Consider the following 12,712-nt stretch of genomic DNA (forward strand, 5'->3'; position numbering starts at 1 on the left):
GTACTGCTCATCGCTAGAGAATAAAATTCTATTCATTCGTGTTTTACTGATGAAGACTACTAATCACTCAGTGACAATGACTTCAGCATTCTTCTCTCAGATGAATTGTGCACGAACATCTATTAACTTCAGCAGAATCAGCATTTGCTTTGGTGGTACAAATGTGAATGCAGGTACGTGATTTAAAACAGTGAGAAACAGAAATAATATTTTGTTACTGCTTTAACACACTTTTTAATCTCATAATTTAGAAAATATTTGCTCAGAGATGAAACAATTGAAAATTTGTTTTCACTCGCATAATTCACAAGGGTTTTCCAAATATTTCCATAAAAGTCTTACAGGCCCTGTGATAGAAGAGGAGGATGACAAAGTGTGATAGAGAAGGAGGAAGACCAAGCTATGTTTCCAGATAAGCAGTTACCACCAGAGCTGCTTGTTGTGCTTCTAGCAGTTTTGGAGTGGATTTTTATTTGTTGGTTTTGAAGCACCGAGATGTGTGACAGCTGCCAGCAGCAGTTACATCTCATACTTAGGGCACACTGATACTGTGCCAATCACCTCCTAAGCCTAAGACTGCATGAAAAGCTATCTGAGAAATCATTCTCTGTTGAGGGACGTGTAACATTTCACCAAGTTCTTTACAAAGAGCTGCCACTATAGAGAGGGGAAGACAAAGCAAGGGAGAAAGGCAGATGTGGAGTGTCACTAGTGAGATGAGGAGCACCAGGGCTTGTGAGTTTAAAGCTTCTGAAGAAAGTTCTGAAACTTCTTTTGCCAGAACAGTCTTCCTAATAACCTAGAGGCCTTCTCTGCCATATAAACCTATACTCCCAGCAATGTTTAGATCACTTGCATGAAAGCAAGAGTCCTATGCCAGACACTGCTGCTCCAAAATCAGAGGCAAACAGAATCTCTGATGGGAAATTCAGCCTAAAAGTCACTGGGGGTGAGGAAAGAGAAGGTATGGCAGCTAGGAATATGGAAGTGTTTAGAAAAGAAGCCTCACCACAACTGTTACCCCTAAAATTGCTTTAAAAAAATAACACAGGAATAAAACCACACTCCTTAAACAGTTTTTAGTTAGATTAGCAGCATCTCAGATTTGCATTTTAAATCAAACAGAAAATATTCACTCGCTAATAAGGATCTCTCCTTCTTTGTTTATCTGTAGAACAGTTGCTATCACTAGGAAGACAAAAACATTAATTTAAAGCCAATTGAAATAGAAGTGTGCTTTATATTACCTACATACTCTTAAATCCCTGAAGCTGACAGCTAATCAGACAAACATGCCAAAAATTGAATAGCACTTTAATCCTGGAAATTCATGGGTTTTGGAGTTACAAAGCCCACTGCATGTCTATTACCTTCCTCAAAGTTTGCTGGTAACTATTAAAACACGAAATCCTGCAATGTGCTAGCCTGACGTCAGCTGCCAAAGGACATCCTCATTCTATGGGACGATGCCCATAAAACCAGCTGTTCAGCTACACATAAGCAAAAATGAAGAACAGCACAAAGATCTTTAGAAAGAAGCTGTGCTTAAAAAGTAGGCAGATGTCTAGAGATATTCATGTCACAACATGCACACATTTTTAAAATACTACCATATATACATAATAATAAATTCACATAAGGTTAAAACCCCCAACCTCTCAACTGGGGAGTGACAAAGTACTTTAATTTGGGGATTTCCAGAAGTATACGTTTTAAATGGGGCTGAAAACAGAATGAGATTGCTCAGCATTTCTGAAAATATCAAGAACTAAGTTTTGTATCCAAAAATAAGAAACGATTCTTATAAAGAATTTTAAGCCAGAGATCCGTAACACAAATGTTAACAAGGATTATTAATATGTCACCAAGAACTTAATGAAGAGAATTTCAACCAGCTTTCTAATTTTCAAAATTACTATCAACATTATTCAAAGCTACTTGAAGGTTAAAAAAATATTACTAATATATGCCTGATATCAAAGCTAATGCATTATTGTATTTGGTATGTTACAGGATATAGCTCTCCTACTGAAACATGACTAAATTACATTACATCCTTTTTTCAACAGACTTCAAATATGTTTAATTTAGTTTTTCATTAAAATTTTACCATTTTCAAATCACAACATCTAAGCATTTGTAAAGTTTAAAAATCAAATGCTATTAATTATATAAAAAATAGTTAAGATTTTAAAACATCTATAAAGTATGTGAAGTTTCAAACATTCCATATTTGAAACGGATCCCAATACATACTGCCTTTTCCAAAAAACAACCTGAGATCATCAATTGCAACACAGATTTCTGGATTTCACCTAAACCACAGTTTATTAAACATTTCTCTATCCTGGCCTACCTCAGGTTCAGTCATAGTTTATACAGGTGTGTGCACAATTCATCTGAATCCTAGAATTAACCAAATAGCAAGAAATGGCAGGTCGGATTTTTTTCTTTAAAATAAAAATTATAGTAACAGGAAATTAACTACTCCATCAATGCCGACCACTTTTACAATTTATTTTTTGGTTATGAAGGTAATTTGGAAAGCTCCAATATCAATAAATCACTAGTGTACTTTTTGTTCAATAGTTTTTGATATTTTTTTTTAAACAAACCTCCTTCCTAGGCATTTCATATGCTTCATTTCTGTAGTGTTATCTGTCATTTTTCATGTTCTGTCAGCAGTGCTGCTATCTCATTTGTCTTTATTTTTCCAAAGCATTCCTCTTGTCTGTGACTTTCTCAAAACACCAATAGTTGACAGCTTTTTCCCCTCCCAGTAGAGTTCGAACCTGTAATTTCTATTACGTAGTTACTAAAGCAGAACAAGAGGCTATCTAGATGCAATGTTTTTATAACAGGCAAGTGAATAAAAATCAAAGTAGTATCAGCAACAAGCCCGGTGATGACAGCACCTTTGGAAACATTTGCAGCTTCTTATGATTTCAGCTCAGAGGATTATATTCATATGTTTGCACTATGAGGAGTTCTGCTTGCAGACAGTTTTTTGGGAGACTTGGTACCAGTGATCTCAGCAGGGGACACTTACATCATCTGCCAAGGCTGCTGCACCGTGGAGTATGGGCACCGGGTTCTGTTTCTCATAATAATGCAGTTTTTCATGAATCTGGAAGACAATAGCACAAAGTGGTAAGTTTATTTAGCAGCATGAGAAATGGTACAAAATGACCCTGTTGAGCTAACTGATCTGTTGAGTGTCTGTAACTAAAGAAACATCCTTATAGTCACCTACAGGCAGCAATCATGTAAATGTAATTCATCATCATCCTCTGTTGAAGTGCTAAGAATATGAAATCAGATGGAAAAAATGCTCAGTATGTAGACCAACCCACAGAAAAACTAAACATTTGTGATTTTTCACTCCTGGCTTTCTCTGTCCATATTTCTAACATATTGCTTTAAGTATCAATTACATTTTATATTGCTGCTGAAAACACAAAGCGTAAAGTGTTTATCCCCAAGACAGATATAAAAAACCCTGTAAATTATGATTTACGAAGTGAAATAATAGCCTGCCACCCACATCTTGACAGACAGCTTGGTGGAGCGGCTGCCGTCATTAAAATAATTCAGAAACAAGGGCAAAGTAGTGCTAACATGAATTCTAACATATCTGAAAGAAAAAGGCAGTCCTTCAGCAAATTAAAGTCATTTAGGAGCATTTAAATTTTTTAATGGGGAGTTATCAACATTAAAAATGCAGCACACTTTGTTTCTTTTTTGAAAGAAAGGATACACTATCATTTAAATATCCAGCCTCTTCCCTCCTCTGCAAGTTAAGCATTTCAAAATTTAGTTTTTTCCAGTGTGAAAGCTTTAAAGAGCCAAAATATTTTAAAGCTTTAACAACTATCTTAAAAATTATTTCAGAATGGCATAAAGTAGTATATTAAACATTCAATTTTATATACCTTATTTTCCTGAAGATACACAATGTACAAATATTAATTACAATTTTTAAAAAAGACAACAACAGTAGTCTAAACGGATACAAACACACCCCATTCTTAGATTTCTGCTTTAGTTCTGCTGCTGTGAAGGAGGCGTGAACTCCAGATGGTTGGAGGAGTTGCAGATGGAGCTAAATTGGGGACTTCTGTGCTTGGCAAGGAGGGGAAGACAAGGTCTGGCAGACACCACAGGGTGCAGAACTTGGCTGAGGAGCCCCTCACATCCTTGGGGTACAAGAAACCCAACCATACCCTACTGCTCCCTGGCATATTGCTGGGGGAGGAATGGGACAGACACTAGGCACCACGGACAGCTTCAAAGAGCAACCAAACCAGTGGTCTTTGCACACTGAAAATGTTTGCAGTTGACTGGACCATATATGCTTTGCACTGTCTGTTCCCTCCAGCCTTCCCCGCTATTCCACATTTGCTTTTCTCCACTTACTTTTACCCTGGCAGCACTTGCTCCTCTCATGGCCCAGGAGTCCCGCAGCCGCCTTCTCAGCTCTTTCTTTTGAATTTAAACCAAACTCCTAACAACTACACCCATAACAAGCTAATGCCATGTCAACAACACTTGTGTTTGCCATTTTTCCTGTCTTCTGCTGTGCTTCATAAAACTTTTGAAGTCCATGTCTGTTTTTACTCGTTTAGTCTATAAGTTCTCTGAAGACCATACGATACTCTGTTAATGCAACGTGGCACAGCAAGATGTAAGTCTTGGTCGATTCTTTCATCATTTCTGTAATCTTAATAAGATAATTCCTGTATGTTGTTGCTTAAAGGATATCGGAGTTCTGAAACATCAAGGTAAAGCATGAAGACACCACAGTTGCTCAGTTGCTAAGTTGTAAAATTATTTGTTCTGAATAGCAAGTATCTGTTCCTCATCTGGAAACTAAATGCAAAGCACTACTATCTACAGAACATGAGTCTGAATTTTATGTAGCTCATGTAGACATTGTTTACTCAGCAAAGATTAAACTATACTGGATGTCACCAAAAGTCTTAAGTGATCAGACAACCTCGTATTTTTAGATCACAAAATGCAGAAACTAAACAAACCAAGGAGCTGCAGCTCCCATTTGCTTAGACTGTGAACTTGAATAACTAAAAGCTATACTGTATCAAAAAGCTCAAATCCATCATTTTTTGATTGCTTTGGCCAACATCTTGATTTTATCCAGGCTGAGCTTCTGTCAGCTCTGAGGTTAAATGCTGATGCCCATGCTACCTTCTACTTTCTCAGAAAAAATAGAAGCACTGCTGCCAGTCAAGCTGGTTTTACACTAAACAAGCCGCAGGTGTGTTTACCAGTGAAATCAAAAGAGAAAAAGGAAAAAAAAAGCTGAGACATTCTTACATAAGCAATCTTTGAAAAAATGTTATAAAATTCTTAATTCATGCAACAAAAAATAGGGTTTAAAGAGTAGGTACTGTGTAACTTTAACAGGTTATTGGCTCTGCCCATAACCAGCAAATGGCTGAAAATAAATTTTATTTTCCTAACAATGGATATTGGAATCCAGTTAAAAAATTAAGGAAAATCATTAAGCTTTCATTTGATAACGGAGGAGTTGTAGAGAGTAATTGCCTAACCAAATCGGAAGCAAACAACAGAAAATAAGCAAGCAAGCAGGAAAATTTAACTATTACTAGACAGTTCTAGACATTAGCTTTCGCTACATCAGGCTGGAAGTTTTATTAATTTACTGTGCTGGCACAATTAGGGACTCTGGGATAAATGTTACACGCCCTATGGTAACAGACATTGCAGCCTCAGCACACTCCCACTGAAGATGCAATTCAAGTCTTTTTTTTTTTTTCTTTTTTAATTCCCCCAAAAGATCTGATTTTATTTACTAGATAGCATTTTGCCTTGTTTGTTAGGTGAATATTTTTAAAACAGATTTTTATATGACAATATCTGTCTTCAATCTCTGTAATTGAAGAATTTACCCAAGAAAATTAACAAAGCACTGGTCTGTGCACAAAGCTGCAATCAATGCAAAATATGCAAATCATAAAAATGCTACTTCCTACTGCTTTCCTACAGTTACCACCTACCTCCAACTTCTGGATAACAAATGTATTCATAATTTATGCAGCACATACAGAATAGCTTCCTGAATGCAGTAAGACAGGACATTTGGTGCACTTCAACTGACAAAGCGAAAATTTCAGTGAGGCAAAAATGCATTTTCAGGCAACTTCTTCTCTCTATGCGTCTAAAAATGTATTCCAAGATGTTTTGGTCTGTAAGTTTCCCACAGATAACATTAGGGCTAACTGGCCTCTAGTTCCCCACACTGCATTTTTGGCCTTTTATGAAGATGGTACGGCACTTGCCTTTCCCTAGTCACTGGGGACTAGGTCACCTCTGTTGCCTTTCAAGGATGACAGAGTGCACTTGCAAACTCACCCGGTGGCCTTTGAATTTCCCAGACTTCAGGATGATGAATAACTCATTTCTGACAACCACCTTTAGAAAAACTACTGTGCACACAGCCAAATGTTTTGGTAACTTCTCCACATGCTGTCTTTGAGCTAATTATTTTCCCAAATCTGAAATTTATAAATCATGCTAGTATATGCACAACTAGCATCTTATTTCTAAAATTCTATTCTTACACAAGTAGAATTTGAATTGTAAATATCTAGATTCAGTGACCACACTGATGAAAATGAATACAATGTGAGCTATGCAAACACAGAAATGAAGAGCAAAAGGGGACAAGGCAGTGCAAGTACTTTGCCCCTTTACAAACCTCACTCAAGGAAATCAAACTGTAACAGAAATCAAAACCATCCTGAAACACTTTGAAAGAAGTATGAGAGTAGATTCAAAATAAAAGAGAAAGCATTTACCTACTGAAGATAAAACATTTCATATTTGCAACCACTTGTTTGAGCTTAATTCTAAAGAATGCTATTTAATACAAAACCCAAATTTATCTTATATTCTGTGGCTATACTGGATGTCCAGTAATTTTAATACTAGTGTCTTCTCTCTAGTAGAAACGTATAGAATATATGGAGACTATATGACTATCACACTTAAAAACCAGAAAATATAGTACATCTATTTTAAGTTTTTCTGACATTAAAGTGTAAAGCTTGAACCCTGAAAATCTCTTCACAGATGAGAACGAGTATGCTAAACCAAGAGTTATATATTGTAAATAAAACATATAAAGCTGTTCTGCTGAACAGATGACTAAGTTGCTGGGGTTTGGGGTTTTGATTTTACTTTTTTTTGACTACCTTTTCTTTTCACTGCAGGGTACTTTGGGAAGACTTACAAGGTTCTGTGAAATCTGACAATCTACTGTGAAGATATGCCCCCAAAGGGAAAAAATACAATTTGCAAGTTTATACATTTTTGGGCACATTTGTAGGCAAGGCAAATCGTTTCTGGATCTTCACAGAGTGATTGAATTAAGCTTTCTATAGCAAAATACAGCAGAAATAAGTTTTCTGCAGTGTCCCCAGACTGGACTATTTCAAAACCCACAGGGAGCTTTCTGAGTCAGAAAACCAAAAATCTTAAGCAAAGAATCCTACAAAATAAGTTTAATTTCTCCTTTTGGATTTCTTAATTTCAAGGTACAGTTCTGATCTCATATGGCTGAAAACAACACAGGGGAGGGGGATAAGCACGCACACAGAATAGTATCATCAGTTTCCAATACCCCAGCTCCTCCTGGGAAGGAATCCCCTTAATGCAAGAATAATTTTATTAGTATTAAGTGGGTTCTGGTAGAGTTATGTTCACAGGACTTTTCTGAAAGGCTCTACAAAACAGTACTATACACCTACAAACTACATACCTGGCTTCAGCAACAGTAGCTTGTATCGGTATAACAGCCCAGGGTTTATCAACAATCTCTTAGAAAGTTCTCCAGCTATACAGTTTCTGAGAAATTTAAAACAGAGCTCCAAAATGGACTATTTTCATTATAAGGTGATGCCACCCAAGAAATGCAATGTCAGTCATGTTATCTCCTTTACCTGAACTTGAAGAAACGTAGTCTTCAACTGCTTGATGTACCTGAGGCTTCACACATAGGAATGGAATGTTTTTAAAGGAGATACTAAAAGTGTCAGCAAATTGAAAGTAGAGTTCCCTGTAACTGTGTTGAAAAAAAAGCTTACCATCAATGCCAATGAGCTATACTAAAGATGCAGAAAATTGCTAGAATTAATGGAGTTTCAAATGTTCTGTACATTGAAGCAAAATAAATTTCCAAAACAGAGACAGAAGCCTACTCACAAGAATAATTTTGAGATGTAAACAGAACGTTAAGACTTTCGCCTTTTGGTTTTTACAGTCTTCTCCATGTCTATCCGTGATTCTCTATACCATCTATATCAGCTTTGTCCTTCTGTCTTCTCTTACCCTCCTCTTTTCCATCTCAAAAAGTATTTTTTTCAGCTTCCTGGCTTCTGCTTTCTGTTTTCTACTCTCTAAATAGACATTATTGACAATCAAAGCATTTAAGTCACCTAGATCTACCTTGCTGCCCATATGCTTATATTCACATTAATACTCTGTGGGTACATACTCAATGACTACACACCTCTCAAGTGTTTAAGCAAGTACTAAATCTAAATGTTATGTACAGAATAGGTTAAAAGAATGCTTAACCTCTGTCCTCCAGATTATTTTACTTGTTACATGGAGTGATCAATCTAAGCAAAGAAACTACACCCAACAATTAGACTACACGTGAAGATGTATTGTGATGTAGTGGTCCAGTGCAAGATTTAGAGCCCACCGATAGACCTTGCTTGAAAAGTATATGCAAAAAGCATTGGTGGTAGAGAGAGTAAGAGGTAGCAAAATGCAGAAAGGACTCAAATAAAAAAAAAGATGTTATTAATAACCAAGAGCAGGGGAGAAATAAGCTGCCAAACAGTTAACAGGAAACAGTCTTTTTGACAGAACAACTGGCATAGGTAAAGAATAAGTGTATGTAAGAATATAACATGCAAACACTTATAACCCAAAAAACACTGTTATCAACATCAGTGAGCCATACTAGTACATAAAACACAAGAAACATTACATACATTTGTGAAAATATTCTGCCAGCCACACAGGAGTGTTACCAACTACTCAGACATGTCAACACCTCTGGATGTTGATGTTAATGGCAATGACTCCATCCTGACAGTATGCATGGAAGAGGATCTTGTGAGAAGTTTGTACTGACCATCATTCTAAGGCAGACAGTAATTTAGTAATTTAATCTCATTTACACAGTGAGATTTGAAGATGAAAATTAGGGTTTTCATTTGATCACTAATGGTACTATCTTAACTCTGGGTTTAAACAGTGAGTTCATTGTCTAAATTGATGAACAACTTTGAGTCAAGGTAAAACAAAGTACTTTGAATAAAGAAACGATGGGCTACACTGAAACAGATGAAAATAACCATAAAAAAACATTCACAAACTATAATTGCATACCATCATCTATTGCTTGATGTAGAATTTTAATTAAAAGATTGTTTAATTCCCTCCTTTTCTCCTCCCAGAACCCTACTGTAGCAAATTACAGGAACCCGAAAAATTAGTCAATTTTTTGCTTTATTTTCATTATTTAGCAGGTAAGCCTCTTTACACAGCACAAAACCATGGACTGAATGCAAAATTACTCATTTGTTCTCAAACCTCCCTATAGTACTTATGATTGTAGCTTTGGCACACTAATCAAATATATGAATAACTGCAGTAATATGGCATGATGGACACGTGAGGTGTAGGAAAACTGAGCAGCAAACCAAATACCAACTAGTTTCAAATACCCAATGTAACATCTTAAAAACTGACTTTCCTAGAAAAAGTAAAGCCTTTAAAAATCACGTTCTATTCAGATCAATTGACTTGAATTGCAGTTAGAGGCATAAAATATTGCTAAGAATTTAGCATTATGTATTTTAGAAAGACAAACAAGATAAAAATGCATAAATCATAGCCAACTACCCAGAGCGTGCAAAGTGAATTTCATTCCCTGTAGTAACATGAAATTGCCTCAAATATAAATTAAGTGACTGCACAGTGTGGAAAGGCTTTCGAGAAAATGTTACAAGTATCAAAGCAAGCCTCTGAAGCCATAAACACAGACATTCAGATACCTGGGTTCTGGCCCAGTTTTGCACAGCAAAAAGTTTCATCACAACAGATGAGCAATTCTCTTTCAAGCCCTTGTTCCAAAGAGCAGAAGCATTAAGTTCATAAGAATTCAACAGCAGGCTAATGGCAGGGAAATATTTCTGCCTAAAACCTTAAGAGTCAGTAATCAGAAGTCTTTCAGAACAAGTGTTAGACATCTTTAACAAAAGAACAAAGAACCTGCACTATAATAAAAGAATCATAAGCTTCTTAATCACTATAGCATGAAATCACTGTTAAAAAAAAAAAAAAATCAGGAAGCCTGCAGGCTCTCTGGTATAAACTGCTGTAACGGGCTTGGCTGGAAAGGAGTTCATTTTGTTCATAGCAGCCTACACGGTGCCGTGTTGTAGGTCTGGGACCAAAACAGTGCTGACAAGACAGCAGTGCTTTAGCTGCGGCTGAGCAGTGCTTCTGCAGTGTTAAAGTCTCGTGCTCTGCCCCACACAAGGAATAGGCTGGAGGTGGCCATGAGTCTGGGAGGGGACACCGCTGGGACAGCTGCCCCCAGCTGACCAAATGGATATTCCATACCATGTAATGTCACGTTTTTCTGAAGCAACCATTCCTACGGGGCTGGACAGGCATCTGTTGGCTGGTGGTGAGTGATTGCTTTTGCATCACTTGTTTCCACCCTCCATAAGCAGCTAGAACAAGGGAATAACCAACAAGGCATCTCAATTCTTTGATGGCAACCCCAATATGCAGACTCTTTAGCTTGAGCTTTATCTCAGTTGCTGCTAAAGACTGTTTTCTTTTTGGGGGAGAGGAGGAGGGCTGTAACTGGAGATATCAATACAGTTAGTAAAAGGAGGTGTTTCTAGCCCAGATAAAACTTGGTAACTAGTTCATTTAGCACTCTGTTAAGCAAGCAATCAATTCATGGAAACGAAATAAGTCACAAGAGTGAACTTGATGGGATTTTGTCAGTTTCTGTCACCTTAAAACATTATAACCATTGATTATTAAACCCATGGATATCAGCACTGCAGGGAACGTTCCAGGAATCACAGGAAAGCAGCCTGTTATCAAGGGCCTGAAGCTGCAAAAAAGGGACGTGATTTCTGCCGAGTTCATTTTTGTGCCACAGCAGAATACATGAAACAAAAGAAACTGCCAACACTCTCTCTTTTCCAGGTCATATGCGGACCTGAAGTCCATTATTTGAAAGGAGCCCACAAATAAACATGTCTATTGAGCCTGCAGTGCTCTGAGATTATCAAAATCTTTGCAGTTGTGTTAAAAAAGAACGAAAATCAGGCTCCAAGCATAGAATCATAGAATGGTTTAGGTTGGAAGGGACTTTTAAGATCATCTAGTCCAACCCCCTGCCATAAGCAAGGAAGGACACCTTCCACCAGACCAGGTTGCTCAAAGCCCCATCCAGCCTGGCCTTGAGCACTGCCAGGGACGGGGCATCCACAGCTTCTCTGGGCAACCTGTGCCAGTGCCTCACCACCCTCATTGTGAAAAATGTCTTCCTTATGTTCAACCTAAATCTACACTAGCATCTGTTCAGCCTTAAAGTTGCTGAGAGCCCAGGATTGTGCTACATGACACTTAAAAAGTGTCCTTTACCCAACCTTCAGAATGACCTATATCCAAAACAGAACTCCTCCAGAAATTTCTAATTGCATTGCAATTTCAGAAATAAATTTTCAGAACTGTATGCACAATTACAGTAATTTTCTAAGTTACAAAATGTGGTAATAGAGTTATATTAGATCACATTTAAGGGCATTTTTCTTGTCAGGTTATGTTTTGTAAAAATTATACGATGGTGTATTATCTACAGATTTACAATGTTATTGGAGCAGCATTATTTTAAATCAGGTCCTATCAATGCAAATCACCAGTGCTGCCTGGAGAGGCCACAGCTTCAACTTAACACTCTCAAGAAGCACTTGCTGTTTGAACTTACCGAGTGCATATATGTGTGAGTCAGTTATTATGGCAGAAGTGTCCAGTTAACAGTGATGGCAAATATGTGATTATTATGAATTAGATTGTAAAAACCAATAAAAGAAGAACAGCATGTTAGAAATAAAAGAAAGCAATGTCATAAGGAAAGAAGGCAGCTCTTCTCAACTGGCAAAATCAAATGATGTATTGATTTTGTTAAGGACAAAAAAGAGCCTTGCTAAAAATTCAAGTCATGTGCGTTATTAGTCATTCCAGCCAAATAACTAGTTTTTACTGTCTAGCCAAAAATTGCAAGATAGAAAAAATACCTGTGCACATTTGCAGTAAGTCATACAGTAAAATCCTATTCTCCATGTATTGTTATTAATTTTTTTAAAAAGTCTCTGGTTTCAGAGTTTCCCCATGAATCATTTACCACTGCATCTCATTACCTCATTTTTCTATCCTTTGCCCTTGATCAGTCTTGATGCGCTGGTGGCACTTGAGAAAGATGATCACAACAGACAAAATGTAATGCTTCAGGCAGAGGCAGGAAGAACACCTGCACTCGGGCATTTATTTGAGGCAGTCTCACAGATCAAGCAGTTCTGAGACTACTCTGACAAGGTCACAAGTACATTGCCAGTTTTGATTTTGTCTT

At 37.2% G+C, this 12,712-nt stretch overlaps 1 protein-coding gene across 3 annotated transcripts in view; it reads right to left on the reverse strand.

Annotated features, from left to right (window-relative positions):
- The window catches only part of MPP7 (MAGUK p55 scaffold protein 7), a 157,636-nt gene that overhangs the window by 67,258 nt on the left and 77,666 nt on the right, over positions 1-12,712 (reverse strand). For all 3 annotated transcript variants that reach the window (XM_056336003.1, XM_056336001.1, XM_056336002.1), the window contains one exon: positions 3,050-3,127. In XM_056336003.1, coding sequence (XP_056191978.1) covers positions 3,050-3,127 — 78 coding nt within the window. The remainder of the gene's footprint in view (positions 1-3,049; positions 3,128-12,712) is intronic.

This window comes from Falco biarmicus, chromosome 4, assembly GCF_023638135.1.
Source record: "Falco biarmicus isolate bFalBia1 chromosome 4, bFalBia1.pri, whole genome shotgun sequence".
In the NCBI taxonomy this organism is placed as follows: domain Eukaryota; kingdom Metazoa; phylum Chordata; class Aves; order Falconiformes; family Falconidae; genus Falco; species Falco biarmicus.